The 19,896-nt window shown below is 35.9% G+C and overlaps 1 protein-coding gene across 4 annotated transcripts; it reads right to left on the bottom strand.

Moving 5' to 3' along the window:
- Positions 1–1,090: 1,090 nt before the first annotated feature.
- Positions 1,091–19,704, bottom strand: LOC18434776 (uncharacterized). 4 transcript variants are annotated; one of them, XM_020667524.2, is made up of 22 exons: positions 18,976–19,704; positions 15,850–15,964; positions 15,053–15,153; positions 14,349–14,440; positions 12,241–12,376; positions 12,010–12,078; positions 11,285–11,386; positions 10,020–10,118; positions 8,822–8,932; positions 8,361–8,567; positions 6,587–6,694; positions 5,440–5,535; positions 5,180–5,236; positions 4,786–4,932; positions 4,620–4,679; positions 4,345–4,449; positions 3,871–4,032; positions 3,351–3,424; positions 2,024–2,147; positions 1,820–1,911; positions 1,553–1,676; positions 1,091–1,466 (listed from the first exon to the last, which is right to left on the bottom strand). In XM_020667524.2, exons 1-22 carry the CDS (start codon positions 19,648–19,650, stop codon positions 1,317–1,319), a joined length of 3,006 nt encoding a protein of 1,001 aa, XP_020523183.2. In that variant the 5' UTR covers positions 19,651–19,704; the 3' UTR covers positions 1,091–1,316. The 4 variants fall into 4 exon arrangements, with proteins under 4 accessions (XP_020523183.2, XP_088730116.1, XP_088730111.1 ...); XM_088873990.1 differs by lacking the exon at positions 18,976–19,704 and adding an exon at positions 16,132–16,351; XM_088873985.1 differs by lacking the exon at positions 5,440–5,535.
- Positions 19,705–19,896: the final 192 nt, after the last annotated feature.

The raw sequence follows: 19,896 nt of genomic DNA, 5'->3' as shown, positions 1-19,896 counted from the left end.
TAATGATTTTTCTTTCAGGGATTATGTTAACTCCAATCATGTTCTAGAAGTTTTTTCTTTCATGGATTATGTTTTAACTCCAATCATGTTCTAGAAGAAGTTTGTACTCATCTGAACAAAATCTATTAGACAAAATGTTTTGATGGTCAGTTCCCATTTTTGGAATTCCTGACACCCAACCAGGTGAATGTTGCTTCTCTGCCCTAATTGTTGGGGAATTCGAACCGGAAAGGTGCTCTCATGCGGCCTCTCTTGATTTCAGTATTTTCTAAGGTAGTTTAAAAGTTTTGAGAGCCAGTTCTCATAGGTTATCCCCTATCCATCCCTTAAGGCTCTTCTATAAGCTTTGACATTTTCTGGAGCGACAAAACAGACCCAAATAGATGCCCCTTTAGGCAATGTGTGCAAATCTACAGTGTGCCCCCAATGGAGCGCACATTCGTCCTGGTGTAAATGAATGCTTAGATTCGTATTGAGGACTCGATGTCTTCCAAGTTTCAACGAAACAAATAAACAAGAAATTTACGTTTCGTTCACCCTTCTAGCTATTCAAAACCGTTCTTCCCCCAATTTTTTGTATTTTATGCTCTTAACATTTTTTTTCCTTTTCAGTTTTTCTAAAATAACCCCTATTTCAAAACTTGAAGGTCTAAAGTGTGAAAGAAATTATTGCTTTCAGATATCCAAGATCAAAAATAAAAAATCAACTTAAAACTCTTGACCTCAAATCCTCAAGATGCCAAGTCAACAATCTATTTACAACTTTGGACCTTCCAAGTCTTAAAAGTCTAGACTTCGAATCTTCAACATCCGAAATAAATATTTGAAGTTCACTTCGGGACTTGAAGGTCCAACATCATAGTAAAAAGGTTATTCATGACTTCAATCCGAAGTTGTTCACTTCGGATTGTGGAAAAATAAGAAAAATGGTATGAACATATAATGCTTAAAGGGAAAGTTGTAATAGCAGTATCAAGGGGTGGTATCAGGGTATATTTCTCAACGAAAGATTTAAAATCAAAATTGAGAATTTTTTAGGTAACAAATTTTGGCATTTTACGATTGTTCAAGATTCCAAATCCAAATGCTCTGCACGTAAAATAAAATTTATTTATTGAAACGAATAAATACATGATCAAAAGCAAGTTTCCATATGCTACTAAACCAGTCCATGCCTCTCACTGTCAACTTCCGACATAGAGCCCATTATTTGCAAAAAGAAACAAAAAAAAAATCATTTTGAATAACAGCATTACCATTGAAAAAGGATTTTCCGAAACATTTATCTGGAACATAATCTCTCTCTTTCTCTCTCTTCAAGGACACTTGCAAGGTGTAATCCCCCATGTTTTCTCTGCATACTCCCCAACTGTTCTGTCAGTGCTAAATCTTCCTGAACCAGCTGCACTAAGAATGCTCATTTGTGTCCACCTCTCTTGATCGACAAATGTCTTGTCTGCCGCTGCCTACAAACACCATAGGCAGAGATTTGCAAATAGATCCAGATGGAAAAAAGAGAGCTACTGGCAAAAAAATAACAGGAGAGAGATACCTGTGCTTCCAGATAGCTCATAAAATCATTTCCAAGGAGATAGAAGTCACCACCATTACCCTCAATGGAGTCGCACAGAGACTCGAAGTAATCTCCAAACCCAAAGTAACCCTCTCGAACCATCCTTTCCATTACCAAAGAAACCAACATTATGATCTATTTTTTATGTGTGTGTGTGTGAGAGAGAGAGAGTGAGAGAGAGAGAGAGAGAGAAGCCATAGAAATAAGTGAATAATTGAATTAAGTGATCACTTCATTTCAGCATACCTCACCACACGTGCAAACTGTCGAGGTACTTCAAAGTCGCGAGCTTTATCCCGTAAAGATGGGACTTCATGTAATTTGGCTCCAAAGACAAACTGAATGAGAAAATCTGGCAGCATTACTAAAGGCGACTACGTGATCATGATAGAGAGCTCAGTTCAAATGCCGACTATGACATAAAACAAGAATCAAGGATTGCTGGCTCACCAAGTTATCTTCACCTATTTCCTCAATGATTTCAAGGGTTGAACCATCAGCAGTGGCAAGAAGTAGGCACCCATTCATCAGAAACTTCATGCTACTAGTCCCAGATGCTTCATGACCAGCCGTGCTGCAATACATGCAACAGTTTTTATCTAAGTTGACAGATAAAACCAATGTACTGAACGGTCTTAGAGAAAGTTAAAATTCATAAGTTACAAGTTCTCTTTTGGTAGGACATGTATTTCTGTTATATTTAGTAATTAACCCTGAGGTTATAAACATCCTTTTTGCAGTGACAATCTTGAATGTGTCACTAAGCAATAGCTGAGGTTACAACCATCATGTGTTCCTAAGAAATAACTGTGAGGTTACAACCATCCTTTTCATAGTGAAGATCTTGTATGTGTTCCTAAGAAAAGGACCGAGTTCATTTATGGAGGTCACAAAAGGCATGGAAACATATAAGAACTCTTGAAGGAAATGGAAAGGAAACATAGCTCCAATTCCTCCAGAAATGGCAAGACCTTTGGCACAAGACGAATGGGTTGATCCATATCATATTGAATTGGTTCTACTTTCTCTCCTTTTTCCTTTTATAAGAATACAAAGTCAGGTTCTTCTCCTACCAGTATCGATATGAGAATACCGGGGCCTCTTACAACTAGCCAATTCATACTTATCAGGTGAACTAGCAGTGCATCAAAGATGCAGTCATCGATTCTCCTGCGAAGCCACGATTACTGCAAGCAAGCATATTAATGGCGAGGAAGACATTCATGCGACCATGTATCCCGCTCCATATTGATTAATTTGTATAAAATTATCTCTTCAATACATTAACCACATACCAGGAACCAGATTTGAACTCGTGACACTAGGATTTTCAGTCCTCTGCTCTATGAGCTAAGCTAACCCAACCATAGACTATGCTTGCATCATTCTATTGAGGATGATATGTCGTCATCAATGTATCTGCCATCCATGAAATTCATAGCAGAAAATCCATCCTTACATTCCTATATTTCAACAAATCATGCAAAATCAAATTCGTTCTCCAATGAAATGGATTGTGATGCAGAGGGAATGGACCTACCACTGGGGACTACTACTTCCTATTTTGGTGGATCCCTCTCTCTAACCATCACAATCTATTTCATTGGATGGTAATAACCCATTGGACTATGTTCTCAAAAGTGCACTCAGACTCTAGGATCCCGTCCTAAGTTTAATACAAGAAAGTACAATCTGGAGTCCAACTAATAAATAGGCAGAGGGTTGATAAATCACAATCAGCACGACCACATATGACGGCATGTTTTTCTTTTCTTACCTGATATGCTGGGAAAGATCACTTCCAGGTACAACCAGTTCAGCTACAGATACATTGTAATCTGGTATGAAAACCTAAAAAAGAAAAGAGTGAGGAAATAGACTTCATTTTAGAAGATTCAATGAAGATGAATACTGAAAACACCTGATGAAATGTGAAATAGGAAGAAGAATAGCACCAGAAAAATATATAAACCATTTGTGAATCAACAAAATCAGATTCAGGGTAACCTTCACCCAAATATTGCCAAAACATGCCTAAGTGTGCATATATGCACACTTGCATACATGCATTATCAATTTTTTTTAAAAAGAACAATGTTGGGGCTGCAGCATGATGGTTTTAGGTTCTACAGCCAGCTTACCCATGCAAGAAAAACAATAATAAAAATTTAAGAATAACAAAACAAAGCTAATCTTGGTTGTGATAATATAACTTATGCAGAAGATGGTTCATTTCCAAAAAAATAAAATTGAAAAATAATTCAATGAAACACATGGTAATAATTTCTTCAGCTTACTAATTTCAAAAGATCTCCAATATCAGGATCGTTGTTGATCTTTTCAGCAACAACATGCACAAGTTTGATAATCTTCTTTGCAATTTCATATCCTGGAGCAGCTTTTCCTCCAATTAGGCAAACACGAGGTACAACCTTTCGTCTGTCGCCCTTTTTCATGTTCTGCAATATGAATCTGTAAATGAAGTGGAACTTGTACTTCCATGGAACTTAAGACACATTCAACACATGTAAGGAAGAAGAATCAACCACTAGAATTGATTTACAGGCAATATGGTATATACAGCCAAATTATGCATGGTTTTCTGTAGTGCTTAACAAATGTATAAAAGGAAGGTATTCAATGATCTGGGACTTCTTAAAATTAGCAAAGAACTAATATATTTCCTTTCCACAGACACCCGAGCTTTAAGGTTTTCTCAAACAGAAAGAAAGAAAATCACTTTGAAGAATAAAGTGCCGATTTTCACTGACCTTTATACAATCATATCTGTGGATGATGCTTAGCACATTAAGCAGTTGTCTCTTATATTCGTGAATTCTTTTCACTTGTACATCAAACATGGCATCGATGCATACCTGTGATGCCATGCAATAATACAATAGAATGACTGCATGTTGTGAAGAGGTTATTTTTTAGAACTTTCAACAATGAAGCATTTAATATTATATGTTCATATGATAACGATATTAATAGATATAGTAACATTATTGCCAAATAAAAAACACAAAGGAAGTTAACAGAAAACCTTGACACCGCTCATTGCTTCTATATAATCAGCAAGCCTTTTTTTATTAACCCTTCGAATCTACAAAATATGAAGAGGAAACGACACAAATTTTACAATAGAGAAACAAAAAAATGCAGCTCCCAAAAAAAATTCCGGATGTAGAATTTTTCAAGTACATAAATACCATTCTCCATTCTTCTTGCAACTCAGGATTGGCAGCATGTTGCCGCAAACCCAGTAAAAGATCGACATTCCGAATCCAAGCTTCTGTACCAAGCCATTTTGTGATAAGACCACATAAGCCAGGGTTGCTCCCCACAATCCAGCGACGCTGATGAGGGGACCACAGCATAGAAAACCATCAATCTCATCAACTACACAAACTTACAAATATACATGACATCCTAAGTCTGATAAAAAATGTCCTTTTTCCACTTATACAGCAATGACCATAACCAGTTCTTGAACACATCACTATGTATGTTATTTGACAATTAAAAATGTAGATGAATATTATAGTTATGAATATTGCAATGAAAATCACATTATCAATGCATGAAAAGAAGATGTTATTCTACCTGAGTAACCCCATTTGTCTTGTGCTGAAATTTCTCTGGCCAAAGCTCATAAAAGTCCTACACAGTGAAATTACACATAATAAACTCATCAACTCCAAAACATGAAATGAACTGATTAAAACAAAGAATAGGCTATTTGATAAGTACAATATATCAGCAAATAAATAAAGTAACATTTATAAGACATAAGAAAACTCAACATGTGTATCTATCTGTATCTAAGGTACACACCAACAAAACGAAGGTACACATCAAAGTACCTTGAATACTTTTGTTTTCAAAATTTGTGAGTGTACTTGGGAGACACCATTCACAGTGTGGGAAGAAACAATCGACAGATTTGCCATCCGAACATTCTGCAAATCAAACAATACCGAAGAAAGACAACAAAAAAAACCAAAACACGCACAAATAGAAACATATGAGCAAATGAAGGTCAACCATATAATCACCAAAGGGAAAAAGGGAAAAAAATAGAACAGAACAAGTGTGATCTATTCTTGAAGTAAGTAAAGCTAAACAAACAAAATGTGTCTGCCTACACTGAAAAAACCCATACCAGGTGTGAATCTACTATTTCAGAAAACAGTGTATAATTCAGATCATTAGGTCAAGGCAGGTTGACTCTCTTGATTAAAATGATGCCATTATATTTCCTGGTGACAACTCATATTCCATGCCGACACCAAGGCATTCCTCACTCCCCAGTTTGAACCAAGAGATCTATGAGACTGTGACTATAGATGTTTCTTGGGAAAAGAAGCACCTATTCAAAGAGATACTTGTCTCATTCCAATTTGATTTATTTTCGTGGCCTGACTTATGCCAAATGGTTGAAAAACATCTTAAATTACATTTTGAATTTTTCTCGAATCAATCACATGATCCATCCCACAATGTGTATATTTAGCATATTTGAATAAATTAGAAAAGCCTATTTTAAAAAATATGTCATAATCCAAGTCTGGCACAACAGTCTCCAAAGGTGAGAACAATTCATGATGCATCCAACAGTAAGAAACTGACATAGATAGAGGGCAGCTCTAAGACCTCCCTTCACCTACTGCAGAACAATAAATGTGCACAACATAATTGGCATTATAAACAATGCTAAAGAAAAGGATATATGTTACCACTATATTGGTCTCCAAAGGCTACTTGATATCACAAGCACATAACATGGTGTTCATCATTGTATCTTTTATTTTCCCTTGTACGATTTCTAAATCCAAATCCTTTAGTCAGCAAAATATTATAGCATCTGGTGGTAATTCCAAACACTTTCAACCTAGTGACAGGCATCACATTTCTTGCAACAGAAACTTTTCTTCAGAAAAATGCCGACAATTTCATAATACAATTAATGAGAACTCATACTTTTCATGAGGTGAGAAATGGTCAAGCTACCTTCACAGGACCTTCCTCAACAATTGACATCCGAGAAAGACGATCATAATCAGATCCAAACCGCTTTTTAAGATCCTCCACGAAAAGGAAGTTTATATCATATATGATCTGAAACAAAATTTGCAATTTAGACATCTGATGATATGAAGGAAAACCCTAAGACAGCCAGATAATGTTTAGAAGTAAAATCATCCATCATGGTACTACCTATTGACCAAACAAAACAAAATCCATTCTGGTTGCTAGATTTATTAAAAGAAAACCTTACATACGAAATAAGTCATTTAATAAAGGCATCCTTAAATAGAAATATAAACTTGTGGTGAAAATTTAGTAAAGAAGATTAGTTTGTAAAAAGATTGCGTTATTGTTACTAAGATTCAAGCCTTTTGACCTATTTTGCTGCATTTATTCACTAAATATTGTAGCAGAACAAAGGATATCCTTTGGCATATTCTTCAGATCATGTTAGTATAACATGGCATTGAGTATTGTACTCTTCTGATTATATTTGGGTTCAATTGACACCTTATGGAATTTCTACATTAAATACTATAAATCTTAGGGCTGGCAATGGGGCGGGCTTGGGCCAGGCCCGCACTGGATTTAGCAGGGCCCTAATCCCTACAGGGCCAGCTGAAGCCCAGGCCCGACCCTGGCCCCATCCGGGCCTGGACCTAATACACTCGAAAGAAGGGGAAAAAGGAAAGCGTCGGGCTGGCCCTGGCTAGGCCCAGGCCGGCACTTGGGCCATGGTGGCCCATCCTAGCCCAACCCTCAGACCACAAAATGTGGCCCAGGCACTAGTTTTTAGAGGCAGGCCCCGAGGCCCATTTCCAGCCCTAACTGCAATGAGGACAGACAATCTGAAATTATGGATTTTTTGTTATGGCGAAATCCAAAATTTGGCGGCAATACAAGCCATGACAAACGGGTACTTCAAAAATGCGTTCCATACCCTTTTGGGATACTTTCAGACTTTGGGTTTATATGGAAACTCACAAGGGAAAAGGGGGGGGGAGGGGAAAAAAAGCTCTTAATGTATTCATTTGCAAGGCCAGATGGCCTAGCCCCAAGCACCACAATTTACAACCTTCAATGTATGTCTGTGCATGCAAGCGTGTGCATGTGTGTCTGTGCATGCATATAGATCATGGTACATATTTTCCCACACACATTCTATGATCTCATAAATGTTCATAGATCCTAATAGATACAAATAATAGCACCCTAAAATATAAGGTCCTAAATATCATATAGTCCTAATAGATATAGGTAATAGAGTCCTTCCACATAATCCTCAACAAACTAGGGTAGTAGTAAAAATTGCTTTTCCTCCGAATAAACTACAAAAATAGAACATTTTTATCCCAAAAATTAATAGATAAGCAGTTTCATGAAAATAGGACAAATTATAGAAGGGCTGTTTCCATTAGAACCTATACGAATCAAAACACTTTTGCAAATTTCTGAAAGATATCCATATTTATTTGGCAAAAATTTACTTTGAATATGTTTCAAAATAAAAAATTCCATTTGGTTTCATCTTTCTCAATGCTTTGCCCATGCATCTCATGGGCTGCAACCTAGTGGTTAGTGTGTGCATGCGTGTGTGTTTAAAGATAAATAAATCTCTTTACTAAAAGCAACAATTAGCAACAATAGAAACATTACAGAAGAACCTGGCATCAGGTTATGGGTTCAATAATGCGCTAATGAACTAATCGTTAAGAGAGATAAACAAAGTGGAGCTCAATGAACCTGGAAAGCTTACCTGTAAATGCCGTGGTAGAAGACTCCCTAGTAAGTCAACAGGAATTTTCTCTAGCCCTTCAAGGACAACAATGTGAGTTGTGAAGGAAAACGCTTTGCCCACAATACCCCATGCCTCATTCCAATCCAAATGCTCTTCATCAACCAAAACCCGCATTAGTTCAGCTATCATTAGAGAAGGATGGGTATCATTTAGCTGCAAAGCCACCTGCAACATGTAGGACACTCATTTCTTACTGTCACCCATATTATACTTCCGGCATAGGTCCACATGAAGGTTTGCATAGTAGAAAAACAAGTGATAAAAAATAAAATAAAAATTAAAAAGAAACAAAACAAACAGGATTTAAGATAAACCCAAAAACAATCAAGTGATTTAAGTAACACATTTCCCTTCTACTTTACTAATCATAAAAATAATAATATCGAACATATATCACGGAAGAAGCCATCAAAACACACCTTGTCAGGGAATTCCTGAAAATTAGTATGCAAATCCTTGAACCTGCGAACAATGTCTTGCAATGATGCTGAGACAAAGAAGTATTGTTGTTTAAGACGAAGTTCTTTCCCCTAAAATACAGAAATACATAACTAAAAATTAAACCAAGGAATCCATAAAACAGAAAATACATTTTTAAACCACAGATCTGTTAGACAATGAGAACGAAATCACAAGTTATAGAATGGAATTAAACAGTAAACAGTTCCTACAATGAAGAACAGAGCATTGAAAATTTCAATGACTATACAGCAAACCTACAGATACCAATCGCAGGACACTACGTTTCAACCTTTCCTGCTGCCTTTCATACAGCACAAAATAATATCATCTGAAAACCTCCCATCCCATTAATTAATCATATGTAATTTTTTGTTCCAATAGCAATGCAAAAGGTGTTCTCACTCATGGGCTTCATTTAATTATTGAGGTAGACATAAAATTCCAAGAGAGAACCAAAACTACGCACCACAGAATGTAAAAGATTCGTTCGAAGAGTGCCAATGAGCAGTGTAAGTAGTAAGTGCATTTCACACCAAACACTATCTTATCAATGACCACATGGATAAAGCATATGTTTAGTCAATTGGTGTCTTCATTCATTTTCAGTTAAATAAATTTTCTCTCCAAGTTTTCAAGTGCGCACCACGTACCCAATAAGTGATATTCTGAGAAAACGACTTCATGCCCAAAAAGAAGTGTAGAGGTGCATAGCCACTGCTAAGTGCTATACACCTGCTAAGTGCCAAGTTCAAATCCTACTGCTATGTGCCAAGTTCAAATCCTAAGATGTTGACTCTGCAACTGCTAAGTGCCAAGTTCAAATCCTACTGCTAAATTATCAAAAAAGAAAGACCACATTAAATTTTCTCCAAGAATAAAAAATAAAAAAGAAAGGCCACATTAAATCACAGGCAAGATATAAGGGCAATACTGCTAGAGGACTGCATTTGACTGTCTGACTGTTGCGCCACTTTTACAAGCTCTATGTCATGTTCAAGTTCGTTAAGTGATGCAAAGTTAGTGAATGGGACAACCGCTAAAAACTATATATAGGGTATCATGGCTTCCAAAAGGTTCTCCAACACAATCATAAATGAAGGATTCCGACTGCATTTCCTCAATAGAATTTCTGCCCTGGGAAATCAAGCAATGTACCTGGTAAGAACGATCATCAGGATACAGAACACTGCTTATCGTCTCCGCCTTCTGCCTATTGATGACAGCATTGATGTAATCTCCAGTATTGAAGGATTCCTGCTAGCAGTAGTTCCTTAGAAGTTAAAACAATTCAACATTTTTCAAGTTCCAAGATACCACGGAAGAGTATCTATATTTTTTAACATAGCAGTCAAGATAAGATAGTCCTTCACACAAGAAAAAAATGATTCAGAAAATATTGAAATTAAAAAAATGCAAATTTCCTGAAACTAGAGCTATTTGACATGATGTGGACATCTATGCATATTGAAAGTCGATACCATCTGGCAAGAAGAAAACAATTCAATCATAGTAATCCACTACCTGTTGTAATACCATAACAGCTTTGTCTTATCCTGGCGAATTGATGATGGAATTCTATAGATAATTAATTGTATGCTACTAAACAATGTGAGAGAAAAACACAAGCAGAGCAGACAGGATGTATAATACCCAGATATGTTAATTAATGAATTATATTAAAAAAGGGGCATTTTCCCAACATAAACACCTCAAATGAATTTGGGGTGATTTTCTGCCCCTAGGTTTTTTCTTTTTTTTTCCTTGATGTAGCTGAAAAAGAAAAGGACCATTGTAGCAGTCCGTCAAGTTAAGCAAAAGCAGCCCTCTGCTGAAGTGTTTTATCTGCTTCAGTTGGCTTGCAGGCTGGATCCGCAGTCTTGGGCCTCCACCTCTTTGGCAAACTAAGCCAGGATCGTACCATTTGATGGTGACCCAACGCTTTTGACATCCCTCTCAGAGATGAGCTGTACTCTGTCAATTGATTATTTCCCATCCTACAATGGGAGGTTTCCTCTTATAACTGACAATCAAAGTTGCATACTTTTCTTTGAAGCCAGTTGATTAATTGTTTCCTAGATTTAATCATTATGGAAGCCAGCCAACAAACACTCAACCTTGTCATGAACATCAAATTTCGAAAGACATTCTCTGTAATTAATCAGTATCAATCAAATTCCACACAAGTAAGCCACAAAGAACACATTGATTGCTTCATGCATAACAGACAGAAATTCATTAATCAATTCATGCATGATATCCTCATAAAGTAATGATTGGGAAAAGATCCTTATATCAAATATTCGGCAAGTAGAATATCCCAACACAATTTCAAGACACATGGAGTTTGCATTGTTCCATCGTCAGATAGATACCAAGGAGTTAAACAAACAATTACCAAAAGAAAAAAGGGTTATACAAACCATATCATACTGGTCGCTGGGTTTGGCAGCCCAAAGTCGAAGATTAATGGTGTTCCGCGTCCCATATCCAGGAATAGGGTTGTCATAGGCAACAGCTTCCACCTACCATACACAAGCTGAATCAGAATGAAACAGAAGATAGTATAAATTCCATCAGAATGTACATTAACAAAAGATACATTGAAGCTATTACATATGGTTACTGAAGTTCTCAAGATTCAAATGTTCAAATTTGAATGTTCTGATCTCCCTTATGTGAGTTGCATGTGGTATTAATAAACTAGCAAAATATCAAGATAGTAGCTGGAACACCTACATACAGCATGCGGGTGGTCCAGAAACTTGAAATTGAGAGGGTGCCTGGACGCCATTAATTTTTTCTAAAATGACCATTACACCAATCTGGTATCCAAAATATTAGATGAGTGAAAAGGTAAATGACACCTCTGGGAGGTTGAGTTTTTTTTTGGGTGGCGAGGGGGGGGAGGAGGGGGGAAGGATGAATTTTTTTATTTTTATTTTTTTTTGAGAAAAGGTTAACTGGGAATTAAATATTATTAGAAACATAGTTGACTGCTCCGTATATTGTCTTGCGTTTGAAGTTTCTAGATGAACTCCATGATCTATGAAGTAGTTCCAGTCACCATCCTGATATTTTTTGAGATAAACTACAACAATTGCAAGCATATTTCATCCAATATGGGGGAATAGACGCACTGCCTTACCGTTTCTCCAGGAACCCAGATTTTGAATTTCTTGCCATCAACAATCTCCTCTTCCACCGTCCCATAGAACTAAAGCACCCGCCATTAGAAAAGACCAAGACATGAGATGGATTCAAAGAAATTGTAGCAACCTAAATACAGAGACTTCAAAAGCAACTATTTATTTATTTTAAAAAAAAAAAAACACTGCAAAATAGCGGGAAAATCAACAAGGTTAGAAGCAGGAGAGACCTTCACTGGGTAGGAAATATGAACACGCTCAATCTCCCAAGGGTTACCAAAGTTGAGCCAATAGTCAGGCTGCTCATGCTGAAACCCATCCAATATTACTTGGCGGAATAATCCATACTGGTATCGTAGTCCATAACTACAGAATGCAAATGCCAATCCAGTTATTGGCAATGGAGCTGAAGGTTTTCAACATTTAACATAAGGAAAGCATACTATAATCCGATCGACATGAAGAAAGTTAGCATAATCCATTGGGGAAATCACCATCCAATGAAAAGAGAGAGAGAGAGAAAGAGAAATACAGACCAATGGGGGGCATGTCCTGCTCATAGTCAGCAATACATGCAACACAATATACTGATAAACCAAAAACTCAATTAATTCAGTTTTGGTCCAAAGAAACCAGGCCAAGAAAATGGTCAAATAAAACAAAGCACCAGAAAATTGTGGAGTGAAAAAAAGAAAAGAAAAAAGGATTTGTTGGGATTAAATGAAAAACACAGTTAAAAAAGATTTGCATATATGTATTTGTGTGAACATGTGCAAGGGTCAGTTTATTTTTTTTTGAAACTTGTGCAAGGGTCAGTTTATTAAATTAGCCTCCAAGAAACATGAAGAATTTTAATTCACAATGTGAGTAATCAACCAAAGAATGCCTTTTATCCCAATGAGTAAGGGCTAATTTGATAAAAATAACAAAAAAGAAATAAACTTGAAGGAATTTTAAAAATTATTTTGAAAACCTTTTATATAAGGGCAAAGTTTATATAGAACCGAGGCTCTAAACAATTAAATTTGAGCCTACCTCAAAAATTTCACTAGAAGAGGTTGTTTTGATGCCCAAATATCTTCAAATTGATCATCTCAACATCAAGATGTATGGACATGAGAAAAAAATTGATTGCAATTTTTGGAAATAGTGTATTTTGTAACTCATTTTTTGACCGTCAATTTTCAAGATTTTCAAGTTTTTATAGATAGGTCAATCTATACTATTTTTGAAGCTTTAAACTTTATAAATAAATATGAAAATATATTTTAAGGCTATCACAAAGATTTTCAATATTGAAACCATATTTCTCAACACTATTTGAAGGTAGGCTCTAATTTGATTGTTTAGAGCCTAGGCTCTATAAAAACCACACCCTTTATATAAAATGGTGCGATTTGTATAAGGCACCGCATCAACCTTAAACAATAAAAGTAAACTGCACCTCTAAATATTGCTAAAACATACAATAGTGGTGCTGAAAACCTTTATGATGGCTTAAATATCTATTTCCACCTTCAATTATGAAATTCAAAGCTCCAAAAACAGTGTAGATTAAGCAGATCTATAAACACTTCAAATTTTTGTAAATGGACGGTCTATATAATGTATTACAAGATGCACTACTTTTTGTTCTTCGAATCCTTTTTCTCATATCCATACATCTCAAGGATGAGATGATCAACAGTAGGGATTCGGAACAACCTTCTTGGGTGGATTTTTGAGGTGCACCTTACTTCTACAGTATCAGGTTGACACCTTGTATAAACTTTTTCCTTTATAACAAAGAAAAAATATGGCAATATTTCATTTTTCTTCAAAAAATTCAAGCTTTTTTTAGCTTCTTTGAAAATCATGCCTTTTAAAATCTGTTTTTAAAAAATAAGCATTTTTGTAAAGAATGTGTTCTAAACAGAGTTTTGATAAATATGGTCATCTTATGGTGGCACTGCTCTCTCTCTCCCCATTGTTTTATTCGATAATGATGACCCCACTGGACTGTGGTTTTCCCATAGACCACTGGAATATAGTATACTTTTCCTTTAGGAGATATCTACGAACTGTCGAAGAATTTTCTTTTTCTTTTTTCGAGGACCCATTCTTGGAATATAAATGTTCAGAGAAATTATTATGTTGAAATATTTTTGAAAAGAAACAAGGCTGAAGATGCTCACATAATGGGGCCAGCCAAAGCAACTGTACACCTTCTAAGGTATAGAAATTAACCATTTGAAGTTCTACAGAAAAGCCACTTCTACAGAGTAATTAATATCAGGAAAAAATGAGCTGCCATAGTCTAGAAAGGTTCCCCAGGCTTGAATAAGAGAGAGAAACATACCCCCAGGCAGGAAAGTCTAATGTCGCTAGCGAATCCATAATACATGCTGAAAGACGAGCTAGGCCACCATTACCAAGAGCAGCATCCCCTTCCTTTCAATCCCAAAGGTAAAAGGAATCAAATAACAGTGACTCCTAAGAGAAGTCAATTTCTTGAAGGAATGCAAGGAAGACTAACTAGGCACCAAAAGAAGTTGGTGACAAACATATTCCCCATTACAAAGATAGCTATTATGCAATCCTGTGCATTATTAACATAGCAAAACTCTGGTCACATAAATTACTGGTACAGAAAGGTGAGGCTCTTCCATTTCGTTAACATTAATTTGTTATCAATATACTCCAAAGCTCTAATGCATATGATACTTCCAAGAAGCACATAATCAAGACAACTTTGATAAGATTGATGTCAAACAAAAAATAATAATAGACACTGGGAACTATATTTCAGAATTTCCAATCACTATATGGAACACAAATACATTCTGAACAATTAAAATTCATGCACCAAAAGAAAAATTAAAACACGTTCTTACATAGTGCAATAAGAAAGTTGAGATAGAAATAGGGAAAATAAATAATCACATAATTTGTGAATATGAGAAAATTTATCCGTACCTGCTCCCATCTACAATAAGACTCATGATAGCAATGGGGAAAAGAAATAATCTCACAATTATGAATATGAGAAAAAAATTTCCTTACCTGCTCTGCCAGTACTTCTAATTCAAAGCCGAGTTGGGACAAGGCCTCTACACATTGATCCTTTATGCCCAAATTGATAATACTATTTGATAAAGATCGACCTGAAAGACCCTAAAGGCCACACTAATAAGCACTGCATGCTAGTGGCATGAAAATCAAAATTATGCCATTTTTTATGTAGATAACATGTCATATTACAAACGAGTTATATTACAAAACAATGTGACATGATCGAAGCTCAGAAAGACAATTCTTCAAAAATGAAACTTAATTGTGCAAAACAAAGGCACATAATATTTTCCTTTTTTATCTATAACCAGCATTTCACTGGAGAAGTAAGACACATAAATGAAACACAAATCCACCACATAGACTTATTAATAGAAATAAAAAGCACCATGAATTCCGTTCTGAGACCAGTCAATCATACAGCTGTGCTCTCAATGCATTCATGCAAAATAAAAGACAAGCTTGCGAAGACCGTATCACCAGAATCTGTTTCCTTCTAACTCAAGTAAATACAAAACATGGCCACCATTCCATGACGTATAACAAAACTAAGAGAGTCCATAAAAAGAACCGATTTCCAGATGTGTTTATGTAGTACTTTGACAGGGTTAAAATATGAAAATATGTTTACATATTTCAAAATTCCCATCAAATATATGGAAAAACCTGAGGTAAACAACAACAGCTAGTGCAATAAATAATTGTAATTGACAAAGATTATCATTGAAAATAACTAGCATTATAATAAAGTAAATATCAACAAAATTGAATGATACTCATTTTAATACCCATGAGAAACTCCAATGAGAGGAAGTACACGCGCTTTGGATCTTTCCTCTTGACATATTGATGAGTATCATGCCAACGTTCAATTAGGCGGTCCCTTACACTATGAGATAAGGCCTATAATATTTACACATGGGAAATGTTAATATAGATGTCCAAATAGATGAGGGAAATACATAGCCCAGTATTCCACAAAGCTAGCACTTAAATGAGTCAGATACGTGCAGAAACACAACATATATATCAAAAATTCAAAACAAAATAAGTAGATAAGAGTCTCTGACCTATTTCAATGAACCTGCAAAGCTACTTTCAAAACTGAATAAAGGAATTTCAAATTATCACATTTCTACTATATCTGCTCACACAAACAAGGACATTAAGGGTAAACCACATGGCATTCAAACTACAAGGAGACCTACAGAGAGAGAGTATGCAAGAGAAATATGAAGAAAGGATGACTTTAGGACATCTTTCTATATATGCTCCCCCCCATGATCCCCATTGGATATTCCAAATCTAATTGAAGTATATTTTTTAGGATCTATTTTAAGAAACCAAATAATACTCTAAAACAAAGTGACCAAATTTGTTTATTTAGAACTCTTATATTTCCCCCTTTAGATGGTCACTCTCCAAAAATAAGAAATTTCTAGATAAATCCTCGAAGCCTAATCCAGCAATATCTTACAATCTATTTTGTAAAAGTGACCACTAAACAGAAATCACTTAAACTTATGTACTGAAAGCATGGGGCCCTTAGAAAAGCCATAAAGCATGGTATTGGCGTATTGCCACATGTTTTGGGTATCAAATAATTCATGGAACCCTGAAACATTTCCTTACGATTTACCGCCCTCTCTTTCCCTGCGTATACCACACTCTCTTTTAAAATGCACCAAAATAAATCTGCTAAATCCTATCTAATCTACCAAACCCATGCCATGTCTTCAAATTCTCTCACCGACTCACCCTCTCTCCTATGGAATTTTTTTAATATTTTAGCTATCTCATGGTTTAACTACACACACAAAGCATGTGCTTTATAACTAGATAGCTATTATGCATTTGTACATTTTTAGCATACATGGTATCAAATTTTGGTGTTGGATTCCAATGGATGATCAAGGCTGTGGGTAAACGTCCCAGCAGACCCCCATCCATCAAAAAGAAAGAAGCCCCAATGGGCCCTACAACAGTTGATGTCCACAGTCTGTAATCAGAAAAGAATGGTGGGTGCCCTTTTGTTGTATTATAAACCATAGACCACTGGTGATGGTTAATGCCCCTTTGGTGTACTATTTACCATAGTCAATAAGTTCATGGCATACTTTCTTGTTTGTCGTTGTATTATCATTATTGACTGAGCAAGATGGGCAAAGTGGCAAACCATCAGAAAAGAAAACAAGTCCATTATTATTCTTGTTGCGGTATCATTATTATTGGCAAATTTCAACAATATAATGTATTATTGAAAACCATAATTCATTGGGTAATCATTGTCCAATGAAATGATGGATTGTGATAGTGGTGATTTTTGGTGTATCATATGCACCACTAGTGATGTTTGATGCCCTTACCATAAGGTATACGCCATATATAAATGGTTTATGGCATGCTTTACTTCTTCTTGTTGGTAAGTGCATACCATACAAATATACTATGGAAAACCATGGTTCATTGGGTCACCTTTTTGAATATGGATGATGGACGTGATGGGGGTGAAAGTGGGACCATATTGCCTTCCTGTACTTTTCTAGTGGGTAACAATCTCTCCAACCATTATCTATCATGCCCATATAAAGTTATGACCAATGGACCATGGATTTCCATAATCCATTGGATTATAATAATAAATTTTCAAGAACATCAACAGCAATAATAATAATGTTGCAATTATTATTTTTATTAGGAAAATATAATTAATTGGTCAAATTTACAAATTTACCTTACAAAATTATTAGAGGTGTCGAATTATCTTATTTAACACTACAAGTATAGCTTTTTAAGGTTTATTTCATTCAAAGGAAATGCTGACGTAGGTCCACTGGCCTACAGCTAAACATAAGCTCAACGGCCTATATTGAATCTGGGCCGATCCAATGATCACGATTGCATTTCGTATTTAAAGTTTAATTTTTTTTTATATATAAATCCAAATCACTTGAAATTTTAGGCATGTGTTCTTTAAAAATATTATAATCCAATAAAAATATCAAAAAAACATTTTGTAAAAAATAAGCTGACCAAAATACCCCTAAAATAATTCAGAAGTATTTTGATCAATTTATATTTTTGAATTATTTTTTTAATATTTTAATTAGATGCGTGTTGATGAGAAGAATAGATGTCACAATTTTAACATGATTTAGATTTATAGAAAAAAATTAAAATTCAAATACAAAAAAAGATCGTGTCCGTCAGATCGGTCGAGATTGAATTTGGATCGTTGAGGCACTAATGGACCTAGGCTAACATTTCCCTTCATTTAAGTACCTTTTAAAAATATTAAAAAAAAATTGACCAAATTACCCCTGCTCATGAATAGGAACTTTAAATATTTTGATAATTTAAAATTTGCCCAAATACAAAAATACCCCTTGTTGTGTTGCAATACTTAATTATTTTTACCATTTTGTAGTTCCATTTGCTAACCATGAACAACAGTCTTATCGTCGGTTGGCTCAAGTCACTTAAATATGGCTAAATTACCAAATCTCTCTCTGTTTGCGCAATGTTCTCATTCCTGGATAAGGGCAATTTGGTCATTATTATTTTTTATTATTATATCAAGTAATTTTTATTGGTCTTTCTCAGAGCTAGAAATCTCAAAAGAAGAGAGATCTGAAGGTTCCCTCTTCTCTTTTAACCACAAAGTTGTCTTTTTTATAGCTTCTAACTTCCCAAGGGTACCCAATAACTCATTCTTTTGAAGACCAAATCTCAAAAATTTAAATCAACCAACAAATCACTCGATAGTCAATACTCAACGCCCAAACTTCAGTCAATCAAAAGTCTTCAATGATGCACTCATTGAAACAATAATTCATCAAGCGCATGATCCAAATTGTTCATGGTTTGACACATTAATCGATAAGGAAAAGTTCGAGTTGTATCCAAAATTTTACCTGGTAAGCCTCAAAATCATCAAAACTGAATCGAGATCTTGCAACCGTGAATTCAACATGATCCAGAATGGCCTTTTGAAGACTAACTGAATCATTTTTAAGGTACCCATCCATTAATTTGAACACAACCTCAGCTCTTCTAGCCTGCGATGGTGGAGCCCTCCTAGTTGAAATTCCCCTCGATGGGGCAGTCACCACTGGCCCTTTCTCATTCATGGCATCCAAAAGAGCCTTTGAAATTTTTTTAAGGCTCTCTTCTTCCTCGATCTTTTGGCCATGTGAATTCGTTACAGAAAACTTCTTAATGAAAAAGCCACCATGGAATTCAACAGTGGCTTTCTCGACCGTGAGCCCGAGGATTTTGAAAACCCTAGTGATGACTTGGAGGAGGCCAATTCTAATATTTGCTTTGACAATGAAGGTGGTGAAATCAGGCGATGTCTGGTTGTCGAAGCTTACAGTTGCGTCTAGGGTTTCGGATTCGAGGGTTTCACTGCTTAGAGAGGCGTACAGAGAGGTGGGGGAGTTTCTGGTTCTAGAGAGAGAGTACGGTTTGAGGAGGGTAGAGAGAGAGATGTGGTGTAAGCGGGGGTAGAGAGAGAAAGAGGGGCGGTGATTGCGGGGGAGAGTGGAAGGCGGGAATGAGAGAGCAGTAGGAATCGCTGGCGCGGCCATCTCTCTCACTACACTTTCTCTCTCTTCTTTGGACACTCTACGCTTCCTGCACACACCGCTCTCTCCGCGCGAGCTATTTTTATTAAATGCCCAAAATGCCCTTCTCGTGGGCAGCTTCAAAGTCCGTACAGATTATCGATCAGGTGCGTCTTCCCCCTCGGTTAATCGAAAACATCTCTCTCTCTCTCCTTTCACATTTTCATTTTTTTTTTTCTTTTTTTCTTTTTTTCTTTTTTTTAACTAATT

Source organism: Amborella trichopoda, chromosome 1 (genome assembly GCF_054954075.1).
Source record: "Amborella trichopoda isolate Santa Cruz 75 chromosome 1, AtrichopodaSantaCruz75HAP2 v2.0, whole genome shotgun sequence".
NCBI classification, from domain to species: domain Eukaryota; kingdom Viridiplantae; phylum Streptophyta; class Magnoliopsida; order Amborellales; family Amborellaceae; genus Amborella; species Amborella trichopoda.
Note: the sequence above shows the minus strand (reverse complement) of the source record. Positions and strands in the feature narration are given on the sequence as shown.

Coding starts and splice junctions, on each gene's coding strand:
- LOC18434776 (XM_020667524.2), bottom strand. CDS start 19,650: ATGGCCGCGCCAGCGATTCCTACTGCTCTCTCATTCCCGCCTTCCACT. Junction 12,377..14,348: donor TTAGACTTTCCTGCCTGGGG/GTATGTTTCTCT, acceptor TGCATTCTGTAG/TTATGGACTACGATACCAGT. Junction 8,568..8,821: donor TTCAGGAATTCCCTGACAAG/GTGTGTTTTGAT, acceptor TACATGTTGCAG/GTGGCTTTGCAGCTAAATGA.